The 17,742-nt window shown below is 46.7% G+C and overlaps 1 protein-coding gene across 1 annotated transcript in view; it reads left to right on the top strand.

Annotated features, from left to right (window-relative positions):
• Positions 1-17,742, top strand: part of TSNAXIP1 (translin associated factor X interacting protein 1) — a 476,958-nt gene that overhangs the window by 402,751 nt on the left and 56,465 nt on the right. The window contains exons 14-15 of the mRNA XM_078669989.1: positions 10,752-10,875; positions 15,788-15,894. Of these exons, the coding sequence (XP_078526115.1) occupies positions 10,752-10,875; positions 15,788-15,894 (231 nt within the window). The remainder of the gene's footprint in view (positions 1-10,751; positions 10,876-15,787; positions 15,895-17,742) is intronic.

Genomic DNA, 17,742 nt, shown 5'->3' with positions numbered 1-17,742 from the left:
TTCGGAGTTGTGCTTCACCTCGCCTCCCCCACCTGAGGGGTGGAGTTGACAGAGGTGGGAACACCTCTCTTCCTCACTTGTCTTTCCCGCCGGTACTCCTGCCCAAAGTGGGGGGCAGAACCAGTGGCGACCAGTTGCTGAAAGCAACGAGTGGTCTGAGGATGCTCACAAAGGCGGCAAGCCTTTGAAGCTTCCCCTTCGTGAACCCTGCCCATCCCGGGGGAGAAAGCTTGGCACCTTGTCCCAGGTTGTGCATTGTTTCAGGCCCCCGAGAGCAGCAGGCTCTCGACCCAGGGGTCCAGAAACATGTCTGGTGGTGGCAGCCTAAGCAGCCACTCAGTCAGGTCACTAGAGATGGGTTAGTTTTCAGGGGGCATCTCTGAAATGCCCTCTGTGTGCATTTTTCATTAAATCCCACACGGGCATTAGTGTGGGTTTAATGTGCTGTGAAGTTTTATACCAAACTACTTAGTTTTCAGTGTAACCATTATGGTGCTGTGGAGTTCGTAATTACAAACTCCCAGCACCACATACTCTTAAAGGCATCACTGCACTTACAATGTCTAAGAATTTACTTAGACGCTGTAGGGGTACAGGGCTCATGCACCTGTGCCCTCACCACAGGTATAGTGCACCCAACTAGAGGGGTGACTGATTTATGCCAGGGCAGTGGTTTGTAGGCATGGCACACAGGCATGTGTGCCATATCGACTCTTCACTTTGTTCTGCACCAAGACACGCGGCCTGCAAAGGCAGTGTGTGAGTGTAGTGGTACTGGACCTCTAAGGGCAGCACAATAAGTGATGCAGCCCTTAGAGGCCTTCTCTGGTCACAGTGCCCTGGGTACCTGTGGTACCATTTACCAGGGGCTGACCTGTGGCCAGAGATGCTGATTGGGTTTGTTCTGGGGAAGAACACAGGCTCTGAGAACCTGATTGGCAGGGACCCAGGACACACCAAGTAAAAGTGTATCAGTATTCTGGCAAATAGTGGGGGGGTTACTGCAACAGAAACCCACTTTCCTACACATCCCCGGTCTCCTAAACGCGATGCGGTACGTTTCATTATGCAGTACAGCTGGTAGTCCTGTAATGAATGTCCCTTTTCTATGCCCACAACAGTTTGCCGTATTTCCGCAAAGTTAGGTCTTGCGAGGATTTGTTGAAGGCGTGCGCCATGCACTGACAGCCCTACGATGTCAGCCGTTTAAAGTGCAACATATGCAAGGACTTTTTCCTGATGGTAGCTAGGGGCTTGAGAAGGGCACCGGAGCTCTGGAGTGGGTGATGTGACCCGGGATAACTCCGCCTCCCTGCGGGGAGCGATGTGCAAAAACGGCCGCTCTGCATGGAGGAGCCGGGATCTAAGATTCCAACACGATGACACCACAGCGCTGAAGTGCCCAATTTCACTGCTGTTTTGTTGTTAGGGGTAAGGAAATAAGGATGAGTAAGTATTAAAGGAATAATATGCAGGAGTCTGTTTCAGGCTGATTCCTACTTGTTTTCTTCGAAACTTTCACATGGCGGTAATAGCTACTTTCAGCAGCAGACATACCGGAATGAAAAACAAAAACGTTAATTGTGAAGGCCCCGTAACGCCTGTGACGTAGGTGTATTGGTAACTCTTACCTGCGTCAGAGCGTTGATTTCTTCAGATGCAAGATAGATATTTAGCTGCACTGATTAGGGGTGTTACATTGAGTAATTGCTAAATGAGTGACAATGGTTTCCGTAAGCGTTACTGTACCCCGGTGACATTGTATTGATACCGCACAATACACCCTCGGAGTGCATAGACATAACCTCCCCTCCCCTTACTGCCATGAATTATTGCTCCTCTAAGGGTTTGCGCCTCCAGTCATCTCTCGTAGTTCCACCTGTTACTGTGGTCAGTCACCTCGCAGCCATCCAACGCCTGTTGGCCCTCCAGCGGTCCTCAGTGCTCCTCTTTTGACTAGAGTCCAACAAGAGGCATGCTCTAACAGCCTACTATATTACCTCATCCAGCCTCCCAAGTTCGGGCCTCTGCCTGCTGGTCTCAGGCCTGTGAGGACCAATTTACACACACACTGCGTCCAGCAGGTGTTGTATTAATGCACCTACAGACCTTGCTCTGCAGACAAACTGATTGCGCCAAGGGTCTAGGTGCCTACCGTGGCGCATGGAGCTGTGGCCTAACTCTAGTCTGGGAGCATCAGAGGCACCAGTGCACACTTTGCTTCAGGCTTGGATCTCCCCTCCTCAAACTCCTGGCTAAGTGGACGAAACACTTCAGCCCAGGGCAGTCTAGACTACACAGTCCTAAAACATGTTGGATCCCGTTGCACCCTACCTCAGACAGAAGATCACTGAGGAGGCACTAGAGGGTAGGTCACTCAGTCTTACTGTGATTTTAGCATCCCAGAAACGGACTGATTACTCATAGATGAAATCAGCTCTTTTTGGAAGGTTTAATCTGACCACAGATTAGCATTTAAAAACAACTTTGCAGCATTTATACGCAGAATAAGCAGACATTATGGGAGGCCTGATTGGACCTTGAATGAAGTGCCACTTTTGAAGTGCTGGATTAAGTGTAACCTGGCGCAGGCAAACCTCTGATTTCTGCAGAGAACATCCTATGTATTTATTTTGTAGAGTTACATTAACATGTAGCTGACGCAAAACTGCTTGCATGTTTGCAAGGACACTTGGTAGGCTGGTCACCATAAGGGTGCCGAGGAATACAAGTTAATTAGAGCACATTTTCACACTGGTTCACTCATAGATGCCATAGTTTCAGATTGGTAAGTGTGACATTTTCATAATTTAACTGTAATAATGGGTGACATTCACGCAGTCTGACTCTGCTCAGTTTTCAGTAGCCTGCTGTTAGTGCACTTTAGTTCAGTGACTTTCTTAGAGTTTCTAGTTGCTCAAATGGGCGTAATTTCTAATATTTATATGTTTCCCTCCTCTTCATTGCTTGATTTTGCTCACAAGAAAGTGTCACTCATAGTAGTTGAAATGCCACTCATAATTACACTGAAATTATGAAAATGTCAAACATTGCAATCTGAAACCTTGGCAGCTATGCTAAGCCTACCACACACAGCACATTTCAACATCTCATAATTCCATGCCACACAATTCTACTATAAATAATTTAACCCTACAACATTCCATACCACATAATTATATTCCTAAAAATTTTAAAAATACATATTTCCACTTCACTCCATTCCACATAATTCCACATCACATAATAACTTTCCACACAACTTAATACCACTCCAAAACACATAATTACCCTCCACAAAATACAACTCTGCAACATGCTGCATAATTCCACTCCGCACAATTATACACCACACAATGCCACATAATTCCACACGTCACACAATTCCACAATTCATCCCACACAATTCATCACACAACATAATTACACTCCACATAATACCACTCAGCACCACATAATTTACCTCCACATAATTTTGATCTACTCCATATTGCATAATTACACTCCACATAAATCCAGTCTATGCCACGTAGCAACATTCAATCAATCAATCAGTCAATCAGTACACTTGTAAAGCGCGCTACTCACCCGTGAGGGTCTCAAGGCGCTGGGGGGGGAAGTGCCTCTACTGCTCGAAGAGCCAGGTCTTGAGGTGTTTCCTGAATGTGAGGTGGCAGACGTAGGTGGGCGGGGAGGGAGTTCCACGTCTTGGCCGCCAGGTAGGAGAATGACCTTCCTCCGGTGGTGGTTCTGCGGATCCGTGGGATGGTGGCGAGGGCGAGGCTGGCGGAGCGCAGTTTGCATGTTGGAGTGTAGAACGTGAGGCGGTTGTTGAGGTATTCGGGGCCTGTGTCGTGTAGCGCTTTGTGTGCGTGGGTGAGGAGCCTGAACGTGATCCTTTTGCTGACGGGGAGCCAGTGCAGGTCTCTCAGGTGGGCTGATATGTGACTGTGGCGGGGGATGTCGTGCGGATGCGTTCTGTATGCGTTGGAGTCTTTTCTGAAGTTTGATTGTGGTTCCTGCATATAGGGCGTTCCCGTAGTCAAGTTGGCTGGTGACGAGGGCCTGGGTGACCGTCTTTCTAGTTTTGGTAGGGATCTACCGGAAGATCTTACGGAGCATGCGCAGGGTGTTGAAGCATGAAGATGAGATGGCGTTGACTTGCTTGGTCATCGTGAGAGAGGAGTCCAGGATAAATCCCAGGTTGCGTGCGTGGTCAGTGGGTGTCGGTCGGTACCTAGTTCTGTGAGCCACCAGGAGTCGTCCCAGGCAGATGGGGATGGTCCGAGGATGAGGACCTCCGTCTAGTCTGAGTTCAGTTTCAGACGGATAAGTTTCATCCATTCCGCGACGTTTTTCATTCCTTCCTGGAAGTTAAGTTTGGCGGTGGCTGGGTCTTTGGTGAGGGAGAGTATCAGCTGGTTGTCGTCGGCGTATGAGATGATGTTGAGGTTGTGTTTGCGTGCGATGGTGGCGAGGGGGCTCATGTAGATATTGAAGAGGGTTGGGCTGAGCGATGAGCCTTGGGGTACGCCGCAGATGATCTCGGTGGCCGCGGAGCGGAAGGGAGGGAGGCTGACTCGCTGGGTTCTGTCAGAGAGGAAAGAGGTGATCCAGTCCAGGGCCTTTCCTTGGATCCCGGCGTTGTGGAGGCGGATTATCAGGGTGCGATGGCAGACTGTATCAAAGGAGAATGAGGGCGGTGGTTTCTCCGTTTTCGAGTAGGGTCCTGATGTCGTCGGTGGCTGCGATGAGGGCGGTCTCGGTGCTGTGGTTAGCTCGAAATCCGGACTGGGATGGGTCGAGGGACCCATTAGCTTCGAGGAATGCGGTCAGCTGCTTATTGACGATCTTCTCGGTCACTTTCGCTGGGAAGGGAAGGAAGTTTTTGAGGTCTTTGGGGTCTGCTGTGGGTTTCTTCAGTAGGGCGTTGATCTCTGCGTGTTTCCAGCTCTCTGGGAAGGTGGCGGTCGCGAGGGAGTTGTTTATGACGTTCTGTAGGTGGGGAGCGATGATGGTGTCGGCTTTGTTGAAGATGTGGTGAGGGCATGGGTCGGAAGGAGAGCCGGAGTGGATAGTGTTCATAGCGTGGGCGGTGTCTTCGGTGCTGATGGGAGTCCAAGCACTGAGGGTGGTTGTAGGGGGCGTTGGTTCGGTGGCTGGGGGCGGAGTCTGTGCGCCAAAGCTGTTGTGGATGTCGGCGATCTTGCGGAGGAAGAACGTGGCGAGGGAGTTGCAGAGGTCTTGTGACGGTGTGATGTAGTTGCTGTTGGCATTGGGATTGGAGAGCTCTTTTACGATGCAGAAGAGTTCCTTGCTGTTGTGTGTGTTGTTGTCCAGCCGTTCTTTGAAAGATGTCTTTTTGGTGGTGAGGATCAACTGGTGGTGTTTGCGGGTGGCGTTCTTGAGGGCTGTCATGTTTTCTGTCATCTGTTTGCGGCGCCATGTTTTCTCAAGAGATCTGCAGGATTTCTTTGATTCTTTGAGGTCGTCGGTGAACCATGTTGTTTTCCTGTTGCTGGGCTTGCCTGGAGGGTTCCTTAGTGGTGCAAGGGCGTCGGCGCAGTTGACTATCCACTGTGTGAGTTTGCGGGCTGCGTCGTCAGTGTCAGTGGTGGTAATGGGTGGGTTCTGGCTCAGTGATGTGGTTAGCTGGTCTGTGGTGATTTTGTTCCAGAATCTACAGGGGATCTGTTGCGGGCGGTGGTGGGATGTGGTCTTCTTGAAGGTGAAGTGGATGCAGCTGTGGTCGGTCCAGTGTAGTCCGGTGGAGTGGCTGAAGGCAACGTGGCTGCTGGCAGAGAAGACGGGGTCGAGCGTGTGGCCGGCGCAGTGGGTGGGGGTGTTCACCAATTGCTTGAGTCAGAGGATGACGAGGTTGTCGAGCAGGGTGGTGGTGTTGTTGTTCTCCAGGTGGAAGTTCAGGTCCCCTAGGAGGATGTAGTCTGATGAGGCGAGGGCGTGTGGGCTGATGAAGTCGGCGATGGCTTCACTGAATTGTGTGCATGGGCCCGGGGGTCTATAGATGAGGGTTCCTCTGAGGGTGGTCTTGGGGTCTGTGTGGATCTGGAAGTGTAGGTGTTCGGCGGTGGTGAGGGCATCTTCGGAGTTGGTCGTGACGTTGATGGTGTTCCTGTAGACGATGGCGATTCCTCCTCCGGTTTGGTGGACATGGTCCTTTCGGGTGATCTTGTAGCTGTCCGGAATGGCTATGGAGATGTCGGGGGCTGAGGAGGCGTTCATCCAGGTTTCTGTGAGGAAGGCGATGTCTGGTGCTGTTGTGTCGAGGAGGTCCCAGAGTTCAACGGCGTGCTTATGGACGGAGCGGGTGTTGAGCAGGATGCACTTGAGTTGGTTGTTGTTGTTGCCTGGTCTGGGTGGTGGGACGTAGGTTCGGACGCAGGTGAATTTGCAGGTTTGGCAGGAGAAGGGTCCGTGGGTGCGCTTCGGGGTGGCTTGGTAGCAGGCGGCTGGTCGGCCGGTGTTGAGTGCGTGGAGGATCGTGGTGTTGTATCTCAGTCGGGTTACTTGGTTTCGGCGGGGGTCAGGGGTTCCGGCGCTGGGCACGGTCCAGGTACGGACGGGCGCAGACGGGCTTGCCTTTGGCGCACCAGCGGCGCACCCGCTGGCGGCGGCCCCTGCGCGGCCTCCATAAGAAGGGCTAAGGGAGGGAGGAGCAGCTGGGAGGCGGGAGCGGGGTGGTGAATGGGGCACCAGGGGGGCAGAGCCGCAGGGTGGCAGTGGCGGGAAATTCGAGGGAGGGGAGCGGGTGGGAGGCAGGGGGGGGGAGGGCACGGGCACTAGGGGCGACGGGGAAAAGAGAGGAGACCACTACGGGGGAACAAGAAGGCAGAAAAAAAGGCACAGAAAAAAACAGACTGGGCAGAGGAGATGGCTTGCGGCAATCACAGGTGGCACAGCAGGTAGCGGCGGCACAGGGGGGCCATGTGGCGGCTGAGGGTGTGTCCTACCTGGTGACAGGGTCAAAGGTCGCCCCTTCCACATAACTACACTTCACACCATGCCTCATAATACCACTCAACATAATTTTAACTCAACAGCACACACACCCTTCCACGTCACACAAATTCAACTCTACACATTTCCATTCCACACCACATAATTCAACAAACTACATAATTCAAACCTATGTTAAGGACAACAAGGGGCCCCAAGTGAATTAGCATTGGACCTCGGGGAGCATATTTTGTGAAACAACAACGGTCCATGCAAAAGAACTATATGCAAAGCAATGAATATAGACTGAATCAGTTCTATATTTGGGGCGACATGTCCAGCCGGACAGAGGTCTTCAATTTTTTACTCAATTGAAATATTTCATACACAGGAATACCTTCAACAAATCACCAGTGTGGGGCACAAGCCTGTACCCAAACACAGTCAGATCAGTACAAAAGGTAAACAGAGGAAAAGAGCAGGGCTTTTCAAGGCAAAAGCAGCGATTTCTGTAAAGTACTGAGTGTACAGAAATATCAGTTAAACACCATTACATATAACATATAAATCAAACATTTGTATATGGTGTACAATGGACGGCGTTTCGGTCCCACTACTTAGTCATGGGGACCATCATCAGGACCTTTATATTTGCCTTTAACATTATAAGCCTCTAATGCCGGGGGAGGAAAAGGAAAACGGTTACCCCGATCGGCACAGGCAAGGGCTAAGAAATTGATAGCCTGGGGAAGCAGCCCAGAATCGGGCGCTATTGAGGTGGGCCGCGCTTCATTGATTAAAATCCGCGGTACCAGGAGAAGACCGGTTCCTAGAGGAAACCAGGAAACAGATTCCACTACCGACTGAACCGGTCTTCTCCTGGTACCGCGGAATTTAATCAATGAAGCGCGGCCCACCTCAATAGCGCCCGATTCTGGGCTGCTTCCCCAGGCTATCAATTTCTTAGCCCTTGCCCGTGCCGATCGGGGTAACCTTTTTCCTTCCCCCCCCCCCCGGCATTAGAGGCTTATAATGTTAAAGGCAAATATAAATGTCCTGATGATGGTCCCCATGACTAAGTAGTGGGACCGAAACGCCGTCCATTGTACACCATATACAAATGCTTGATTCATATGTTATATGTAATGGTGTTTAACTAATATTTCTGTACACTCAATACTTTACAGAAATCGCTGCTTTTGCCTTGAAAAGCCCTGCTCTTTTCCTCTGTTTACCTTTTGTACTGATCTGACTGTGTTTGGGTACAGGCTTGTGCCCCACACTGGTGATTTGTTGAAGGTATTCCTGTGTATGAAATATTTCAATTGAGTAAAAAATTGAAGACCTCTGTCCGGCTGGACATGTCGCCCCAAATATAGAACTGATTCAGTCTATATTCATTGCTTTGCTTATAATTCTTTTGCATGGACCGTTGTTGTATCACAACATAATTCAAACCAACACCACAATTACACAACACACCACATATATCCACTCTACATCACAAAATTCCACACCAAGCTACAATATTTAACAGCACACCACATAAGTAAACTCCACTACATACCACTCCACAACACAGAATATCATTCCAGATAATCTGTCTCCAAGACACACAATCCCACTCCTTGACACACAATACCACTCCACATAATTCCAGTACACTCAATGCCACACAATTACTATCCACATAATTACACTGAACACCATGCCACATTATTTCACTACACAGATCCAATCCACACAACTTGTATATATGCTAATGCACATATTGCAAAACCATATATTGCAAATGCTTATTTACCTTGCAATGCTTCCTAGCAGATCTTGTTCCTGAAGGGAGCTGCAATCCTTCTCCTGCTGGCTCTGTGCTGCCTCAAGCCTCCACCCTTCTCAGAGGCTGTGCCCTGTGGAGAATGCGGTCTCTGGGGCCCCCACCCCCACCCTTATTCCGGGCCTGGCTCTGACTGAAGAGAAACAATGTAACATGTTACTTTGTTTCTCTTCAGTCCTGGGTCAGCCGAAAAAGCTCAGTGCACGCTGCAGAATGCAGCTGCATTAGAGACAGAGGGGCTTGCTTTCGAGCAAGCCTCTCTCACAGCTCTCACCAAAGAGCTGAGGAGACCCCCTTCATTTACTCAAGAATGCCCCCCCCCCCGCACCGCGGGGGCTGCAGGGCTGTTTGTTACGCCCCTGCCTCTGACCTCCCTTGCCACAGAGGATCAGGTTGTTCTCGGAGGCTAGGCAGACACAACACCGCCACTGCTGCTGCCCCTCGCAGCTCTGCGGCCCGCCTCTGTCCGTCACTTCCGCTTGTCGAGATTCCAAACTAAACTCTCCACTTTTTTCTACATGAACCATCATAAAATATTTCAGAGGGTCACAGCGGCTGCTTCACAGGATTGCATGCAATCTTGAATGTGTATTTCATACATGATTGCTCAGTGGATCAGCCCCCTGCTTTAGAGACTTGCATACAGCCGTCAAGGCACAAGTTTGAACTCTTGAAAACTTCACCCTAATTCCGCACCTTTCAAAGTCCGATAAAATTATTCCTACTGGCTACCTAGCATCACCTACCACAAAACCTTCAGTATGCTTTGTGTGTTCACAAATGACCACCGTTTTATCACATTAAAAAGACGAGGCCTTTGAACCAGCTGCCCCACACTTAATATTAGGTCCCTAATCCATGTGCTTTGGTCTGGGACAGTTGGGATGAACCATTAGGGATGAACAGAGACTGGCTCAAAAATAGCTGCAGAGCCGGAATCTTGTCGATGGTCGCTCTTTACCAGCATTTATGTTGTTAACCCAGCAACATTTGCATCCAGGTCTAACAATCTGATCATCCAATCGCTGATGTAATTTTATAAAGTGGTAAGATTCAAGTCTGTTTTTCTGCAGCTTGGACACAGTTCTCAGTTGTGGGATTGTTATTCCTTTGAACGTATTAAGACAAGGAACAACAGAACACTACCGTAATATCTATAGGTGCCTAATGTTTAATTTGTGCAGGTAATTGCTGGTGGTAGACACTGGTCGCAAAACAACAGTTGATGGACAGAATGCAGAACAATGTCATACATTCACCCCAGTACAGAGATCTGGGCCTAAATCCATCGTTTTTTTGCACTCCAAACCACCCCAGTTCAGACATGGCCATATGCAAATCAGTCTTGACCCTGTGCCTCATGGGAACAGTCCAGCCCGAACTGCCAAGCCATGTCTTTCCTGGACCGGAATCAAGCATCCTAGGACCGGTTTCTGGCTATCAGCCGTCTTCAGCCAGGATAGCTTGACTCCAGTGGTGTGGAGAGCATGGGACTCACGTCTGAACATACCCATCCCACTCGGGGTAGACACTGGTCGACCAAGACATTGTCTTCATCATCAGCTTTGATCCAGAGCAAAAGGGAGAAAGAAGGAGGATGACAAAGATGGGAAAACAGTGGCAAAGGGAAAAATTAGGGACGAAAAAACCTGCAAGAGTAAGACAAAGAGACAGGAAGCGTAAGGTGGTGGAAGAAAGAGGTTTGAGGTGGCGTCAAAAGAAGGGAGCATGGGATTTGAGAACCGATTCGGCAGTGCGGTGGTGGGCTCCTAAGAATGTTCGACACCAGGACTTGTGTTTTGTTACGTGTTTTTCTTTACAAATTAAGCACTGCCTTTCAGTAAGTACTATTTTGAAAAAGAGCAATCCCAAAGATAAAAAAGATAGACAAATGTAGGAGCTGAGAAAGACACCACCCACTCCAAGGCAGAAAATTGCTAACAATTCTTTTCTCCTGCAGTGATTCGTTGAGGGAGTCTTTCCCCTTAAAATCAAAGGAACAGATACAGGAACTGATTGACACCGCAGATGTCCAGCTGAAGGCAACTGAAGACAGTATCGCCTATCAAGCCCTTATCCCTGAGGTGAGTGTCCCTCTTTGTAAATAGTTAATAGTCACACTCTCGCAAGCTCTAATGTTGATTGCTTAATCTGGCCTGTAAATCTTCGCTCTCACCCTCGTAGTTTGAGTGAATCGTAAACGCATCCTTAAATATTCGAACAAACAGCATGCAGAGAAAAGCGCATGATCAGTGATTAAAGAAGTGAATGCTCACTTCCCTTTTGCAGAAAATGGAAAAATAAATGGCCACATGTACACATTTTAGGGATTGTGATTTCCTAATTGCAATTCATTGCGAATCGCAATTAGGAAATCGCGATTCCTAATGTATAAAGCCCATTAAGTTTCATTTAGTGATTCCTAATGGGGCCGAGGTCGACCTACCTCATGGATAATAATGATAGGTTGCAATTTGCAACCCATTAGGAATCGTGGCTAATACAGGGATGGTGGCTTGCTGGGCTCAACCGGCCACAATTTGTGTGATTGATTTTTATTAAAGCAGACTTTTTTTTTTGCTGTTAATGCAGCCAAGATTCCTTTAATGAAAACGGGATGAGTTTAAAAAGAAAAAATGAAACTTTTAAGTTTCATTAAGAATCACCCTTGAAGGGTTGTTAAAAAATGAATGTTTGGCACCTGTAATTCGGTCGCAAACATTTCATACATACCCCTGCAATTCGGTATTAGGTATGGACGCTCTAAACACGCCCCTTCCAAATACCGAATCGCTAAACACAAATTGCGATTCCGGAACATGTTACCAAATCACAATTTGTGCTCTGTACATATGTAAAAGCATTTTTGTGATCGGAAATGGCCAACGGACCGCCAAAATGCCTTTATACATAAAGCCCTTAGTCTTTAAGGGTAAATACATTTCTAGTTTCAGGCGCAAGCAGTTCTCTGCCTCAGATCTTCATCTCCCCTTAAAGATGGTATGGTTCAAAATCACATCCTTTTCCCTGTCCGTTTCCATAATAAAACAATACTTCTAGCCACCAATTCTAGTGCTTTAGCTATTTGCCAACGGGTCTTATTGTAGATTGTTTATTTTTAGAAAATCCTACCCACAGGTGGATCTCAGAAAATCTTATGCAAGAAGTTATAGGGTCAGATGGAGCCACTTATGTCTGAAGGAGACTCACCATTGCTGCAGAACATGAAATGAAAGTATCAGTGTACTAGTGCATTAATGGGGGCCACCTAACACAAACGCTTCATTACCTTTTTTTGCTTCCCGGCAACATGGATCAAGAATTTTCTGGAAGTAGTCTCCAACAGTTATGGGGCTTGAATTTGTTGGCCATATTTTCTGGTTTTCATTCAAGTCTGGCCTTGGTAGCGGCGATGAATTTTTTTAAACTATACTATTCCTAAAAAGGAAAAAATAAAATATACCACCACCTAAACATGACTGCCAGATGCTTGTAACTATAAAAATACATTTTAAAGAACATTCAGTGATGTGGATGTGCATTCACCCAAACTGAAGGGAGTCAATGGGAAAAGAGGGCTGAGAAACTTTGAAATAGCATTTCCTACACCGAAAAGCCCAGGTGTAGAAGGACATTGATAAAAACTTACGTAGAAGGTTTTGCGAATGCTGCAAAAGAGGGCTGTTGAAGAGGTGTGACAGAGAAAAGAAGGCAGGATTTTCATTTAGATTCTTTTGCATCCCTAAGGAATGGGCAAGTTAAGACACAACATAGATCTCAGAGCGTGTAATGATATATGAAAAGGGAACATTTAGACAAAAGGGACACTGATTGGTTTCCCCGAAGAAGCGAGACACATTTTCCTACTCTAGATCTGCCGGTATTCAGAACGTCCTGTTGGATCTTGGGACACTTTCAGAAATAAAGTCCTAAGTGGGTCAAAGGCATTGTTGGTTCTCAATGCTTTCTTAGATTTTCACTAAGATGCTGGCAATGGTTTTGCACCACTGATTTTGCATGAAGTGCAGGCTGTTTTTTCCTGGACGACTGCCCTCTAAAGGTCATCTCCAAGGAGTTGTTATTGCTTCTGCTTCAAATATCAATGGATTTGATGTACAACATGGACATTTTGCCAGCCCTATCCAAAGTCAAAGCTTACTCCTAAGAATTATAGGGACTCAGAAAGTTGTGCGGGACAAGATAATTTAATTAATACAGTTGCAAAGACTCATAAGTCTTATGGTGTCCTACATTCTGCTAGTATCTCACACAAAACTGTAGATGACGTCACTTCATTGATCTTTCAGTACTCAGTCAGAACAGATTCAGGGTCAGTGGACAGATTTGACAGTGAGGCAGAATGTTTGCCAGCCCAGACACTGTTGAGCGGGCACAGTTTCACTCTGTCAGGTCCACTTGGTGACATGCACCTACCTGGGAGTAGCTGTGCGCTGTACAAATCTTTATAAGAAAACATAAAAGGTTGGGGAGCGCATTTGGAGGAACTAAACTTGAGTGGCTTTTGTTCGGACAATGAGCAATGACCTACCTCCTTTTATTAGAGCTGAGGGTGGTTACACTTGGGCTGTTATTTTTTTAATCTTGGGTTCAAGGCATTCTGAGTTTGGTGTTTGAGGGGAGCAATTATTCTCTAGCACTGGATGATTATAAGGTACATCAAACGTCACCCTACTTATTTGGCAGGAGAAAGTAAGGATCATGCGGATGCTTCCCACTGGCCTCAGGCATCTTCTGGTGCCCTTTCTTTCGAAGATCAGTCAGTGTTGGGAGGGAGGGGGGGCAGTCTGTGTCACTCAAACCTCAGCAATTAACTTTGCAAGTGTTGTTCCTGACAGGGTGAGGTTTGTTGGCTCTGAGGAAGATGATGAAGATGTTATGGTGAGTGCAGCAAAGGAAAAGGGAAGGAGGCGGCTGCATGCCATCTGATGGCTGTGGTTCTGCCAGTGATGTGCTAACTGAAGGCCGCGCACTTCGTGAGACTGGACTTTTCTTTCTTACCTTTCCCAGGAAGGATTGCAATTTTAAGGTGTAAAAAGGTTATTGGCCGTGGGATGTTAGCAGCTCTTCTATTTGAGCCTATGTGAAGCATCCGTCTCCATAGCTCGTAAGGAGTCTGCGAGCAAGCAGCCACAGTGACCTTAACATGACCATTTGCAAGTGCTTCGAACGGTAGAAAAAAGTCCTTGCGTCCATCAATGTCCATTCATTAGGACCGCCTATTGAGTATTAATATATGTGGTAAGCATCATACCCTACAGGTTGTCCTTAGACACTATAGGCCTCAGTTTTCTAAACATTTCATTATGGATATTTGTGGCATTTCGCAGATGTTTACATAAAGAATACACCTGGTGTCTTGGTGCACTTAGGGTAAATTATTTTCTCTCTTAGATACTGATGGCCTCCTCCGCCCTTGCTTATTTTCTGGTTTCATGGCCCCTACATCAATCTCCGCCTTTGTTAAGGACAACTAGTCCTTTTGGTGCCTTTCACCATTTTATCCATGGAAAGTTGACCCAGGAACCTTTGTTAGTGCCAGAGACTGAACCTGGAAGGTTATTTGTTCTGTTCAAATGGCTAATATTCGATTTTTACCTTGTAGTCCTATTATATAGGTTGGAAGCCCAGAGTTCTCTGGCCAGTCGGTTTGTTGGCAAGACACTGAGCTTGCTCCGCATACCGACATGTCGCTGATGTGCTGTGGACCTCCTACTACTTCTGGAGGTGGTGAAAGATTCTGTGGCGACAATGTCTCAGTCACGCTAAGGTGCTGTCAAAATGCTGTTAACTTCTCCCAAACCCACAAAGTCATAAACTCATCCCTGTTGGAAGGCCAACAAGATCTTACTGCTGCTTTCTAACTCAAAGCGTACCAACCTTTACTCGATTCCATTACCCGCTTTCTTTCTGCATCCATTGAAGTCAGAGTAAAACCTGCACAGATTGGGTCAGAGTAGGCTCTGGGTTCATTGGCTTCCAAATCTGAGTAACATCAGATGGAGAAGCAACTTTATGTATCAAACTGATGTGTTTCCAAAAATGCAGGCATATTGAAGCACATACATCATTTATGATGTTACGCATTAGGGAGTTAGAGGCACCGAAAGGACTCCACCTGATTGGGTAATTGGACATGCTATCATGGGCAGAGTGGTCACGCTGCATTTGTGAATAGTATACCATTGCAGGAAGTGTGCACGGTGGCTTCTTGGTTTTCCCTTTTCATATTTAAGAACATTGCAGACTGCACTCAAATGCCAGATCCAAGGCTTTCTTTGGAAAATCTGTGGTTGGTTATAATTTTGGACATTTTTCCCTGGCGATTTGTGTCCACTTCATGATTTGTTAGGTATTTCCAAAGAATCTTTCAAAGATAACCTATAGTATTTACTAGTACAAAAAAATATGAACCTATAGTAACATTGGATCTGACTGATACTGTGTTCCAAGCCTTTAAGTATTTTTTTTGCCCGCCATTTCCTCCTCTCCTAACTTATATCTTCTGATGCACCACGAAGGCACTGGGTGAGGCGGTGCTTTTAATATACCTTGATGTTGAATTGTTGGCCTCCTCAGATGTCTGTGTGACTTCCTGGGACATATGCAGCAGTGTGACAGCTTCTAAAATGTTTTGGCAGCTCAGCTGGAATACTCCTCAGACTTTGAATCTGCACAGGGTACCAACTGACTTCAAATGTTTGCCATCCAAAGTCTGCATTATGCCTATCCCCTCTAACCCTTGTGACCCGACCATAGTGGCGTCATGTAGATGGCCGACAGTGTTGGGGGTCTTCATTGATGAAGCAGGCAGGAGAGGTGTGTGTGTGTGTGTGTTCGGGTTTCTCTTTGCTGTGTATTGACAACTTCTGTATGAGACTCCAGCGGCATTACTCTGACTGTAGGACCCTCCTCTCGCCCCAGCCCATCCTACCCAGAATTCTCCTGCATTATCTGATCTCTTGCTTTTTCTTGCAGGACGAAGAGTGGAAGAGTGGAACTTTCATGGGGATCCTCCGGAGTCAGCGCTTGGCCGAGAAGAAACAATATCTGAAGGATCTGAGGAATGAACTGTGGAAGCTGAAGTAAGTCTCCGTTTTTAGGTTTGATTTCCCCCACCCAGATGGTAGAAACTGGAAAAGTGCAAACTTTGAGAAGAATATTTAATCCGTGAAACATTGGTCACACTTTATTTCCAGACTGCTGAAATATCTCCCTGTTGCTTGACCATCTACTTCCCACAAGGGCATGTGTATCTTTTTGTGAATCGGTCGAATTATCCTGAGCCAGCACTCAACAATACAACACAATGCAAATAGTCTTTATTCGGTTTTCATTATTCGAAAAAAACCATAAAAGTACAAAATTCCACATGGTTCCATTTAAAAACGATTAAAACAAAAGTTATACATTATATGGTTTAAAAAGTATCACAAACATTGATTAATTAAGATTTGGGCGATGATTTACACAGAATTTTAAAAAGGAGGCAATGAATTTAGCATATAGTTCATTCTCTAGCATCTGAACAGCTAGAAATGCTGGACAACAGGATCGGAGTCCTAGTTGTCTCAATAGTGGAAGAATCCATCGTCTACGTGGAGCCTCGTAAAATTTACAGAACAGAAAGGCGTGGATTGTGGAGAGTTGTCATCACATGGACATGGTGGCAGAATCTTTGACCAATCGTTCTGCTTAGGGAACGAAACCGACCTATGGAATATAGTAAATCTGAATCGGGTAAGCAAAAATTTCTCGAATTGAGTTATCTTATACCTCAGATATGGCTGGATCGAGAAGGTGATTTGAATGGTCAGCAGGTGTTGGACTGACCTCTTTCCTATTTCTTGCGCCAATCGAAAATCACCCAGATGCAGAAGAGAGATCCTTTTTAACTCTTTTCTGGGTATTTCAGAGATAGTAGCTGGGTGAGTAAAATATCTCTGCAGGCCTAGGTCATTAAGAAAAGACTTTACGTAAGCTAACCATCTGGCTGTTATCAAGTAGCATACATTCACCTATTAGGGAACGGGTTAGCTCACACTGTGCAGTGGTCCAGATTCGTCGCCACAGCATTATAGGCTGGATCTTAATAGTGTCTTCTATATGGTCCAGTCCTAGTTCTAGGTGGCAGCCATATGTCGTTGTGCTTTGGGGGACTGAGAGGAGGTATCTGATAAATGAATTCTCTACCTTCTGTAATGGTTTGACGTTTGAAAACCCCCATAACCCTGAACCATAGCTTGCAACACTGGTGCATTTTGACTGATATATTTTCAGCATCTCTTCTGGCGATCTTTTGCCTAGTTTTTGTGCAAAAGCCACCAGTGCTTTCGTAGTCCTGAAAAATGATAGCTTCCTGGCTTGAATTGCCTTTACCCAATTTATCTTGTTGTCTATGAGGATCCCTAAATAGGGGTAAGAAGTTGCAGTATCAAGGCTAGAGTTGTTGACATATATAGCTTTACTTTTTAATTTGATTGTCCCTGAACCAATATGCATTGTAAATGTTTTTTTATATTAATTTTAATATTCAGGGAATCCATGAATTTACAATAGGAGTTCAGCGAGCTTTGTAGCTGTACTGGGGTTCTGGCCAAGATAACGGCGTTGTCAGCATATAAGAGAGCTGGTATAGGACGACGCCGTATTGATGGTAGGTCTTGGCTCTCTATGACCATCTTGTGCTCTAACCCGTTAGTGTACAATGTAAATAGGAAGGGGGCCAGGACGCACCCCTGTCTGACCCCCCTCCCAATACTAAATGGCTTGGTCAGCTCGCCCTGAACCCCATACCTTACCCTAGCCGATGCATCTGAGTAAAGCTCTCTTAGGAAATTCACCAAATGAGGATCTGGCCCAATGTCTAAAATTAATGTCCACAACTTTGAGTGACTAACACAGTCGACGGCTGCAGTTAGGTCTACATAGAC

Source organism: Lissotriton helveticus, chromosome 12 (assembly GCF_964261635.1).
Source record: "Lissotriton helveticus chromosome 12, aLisHel1.1, whole genome shotgun sequence".
Classification (NCBI taxonomy): Eukaryota; Metazoa; Chordata; class Amphibia; order Caudata; family Salamandridae; genus Lissotriton; species Lissotriton helveticus.
This window is presented reverse-complemented; position numbering and strand designations above follow the sequence as displayed.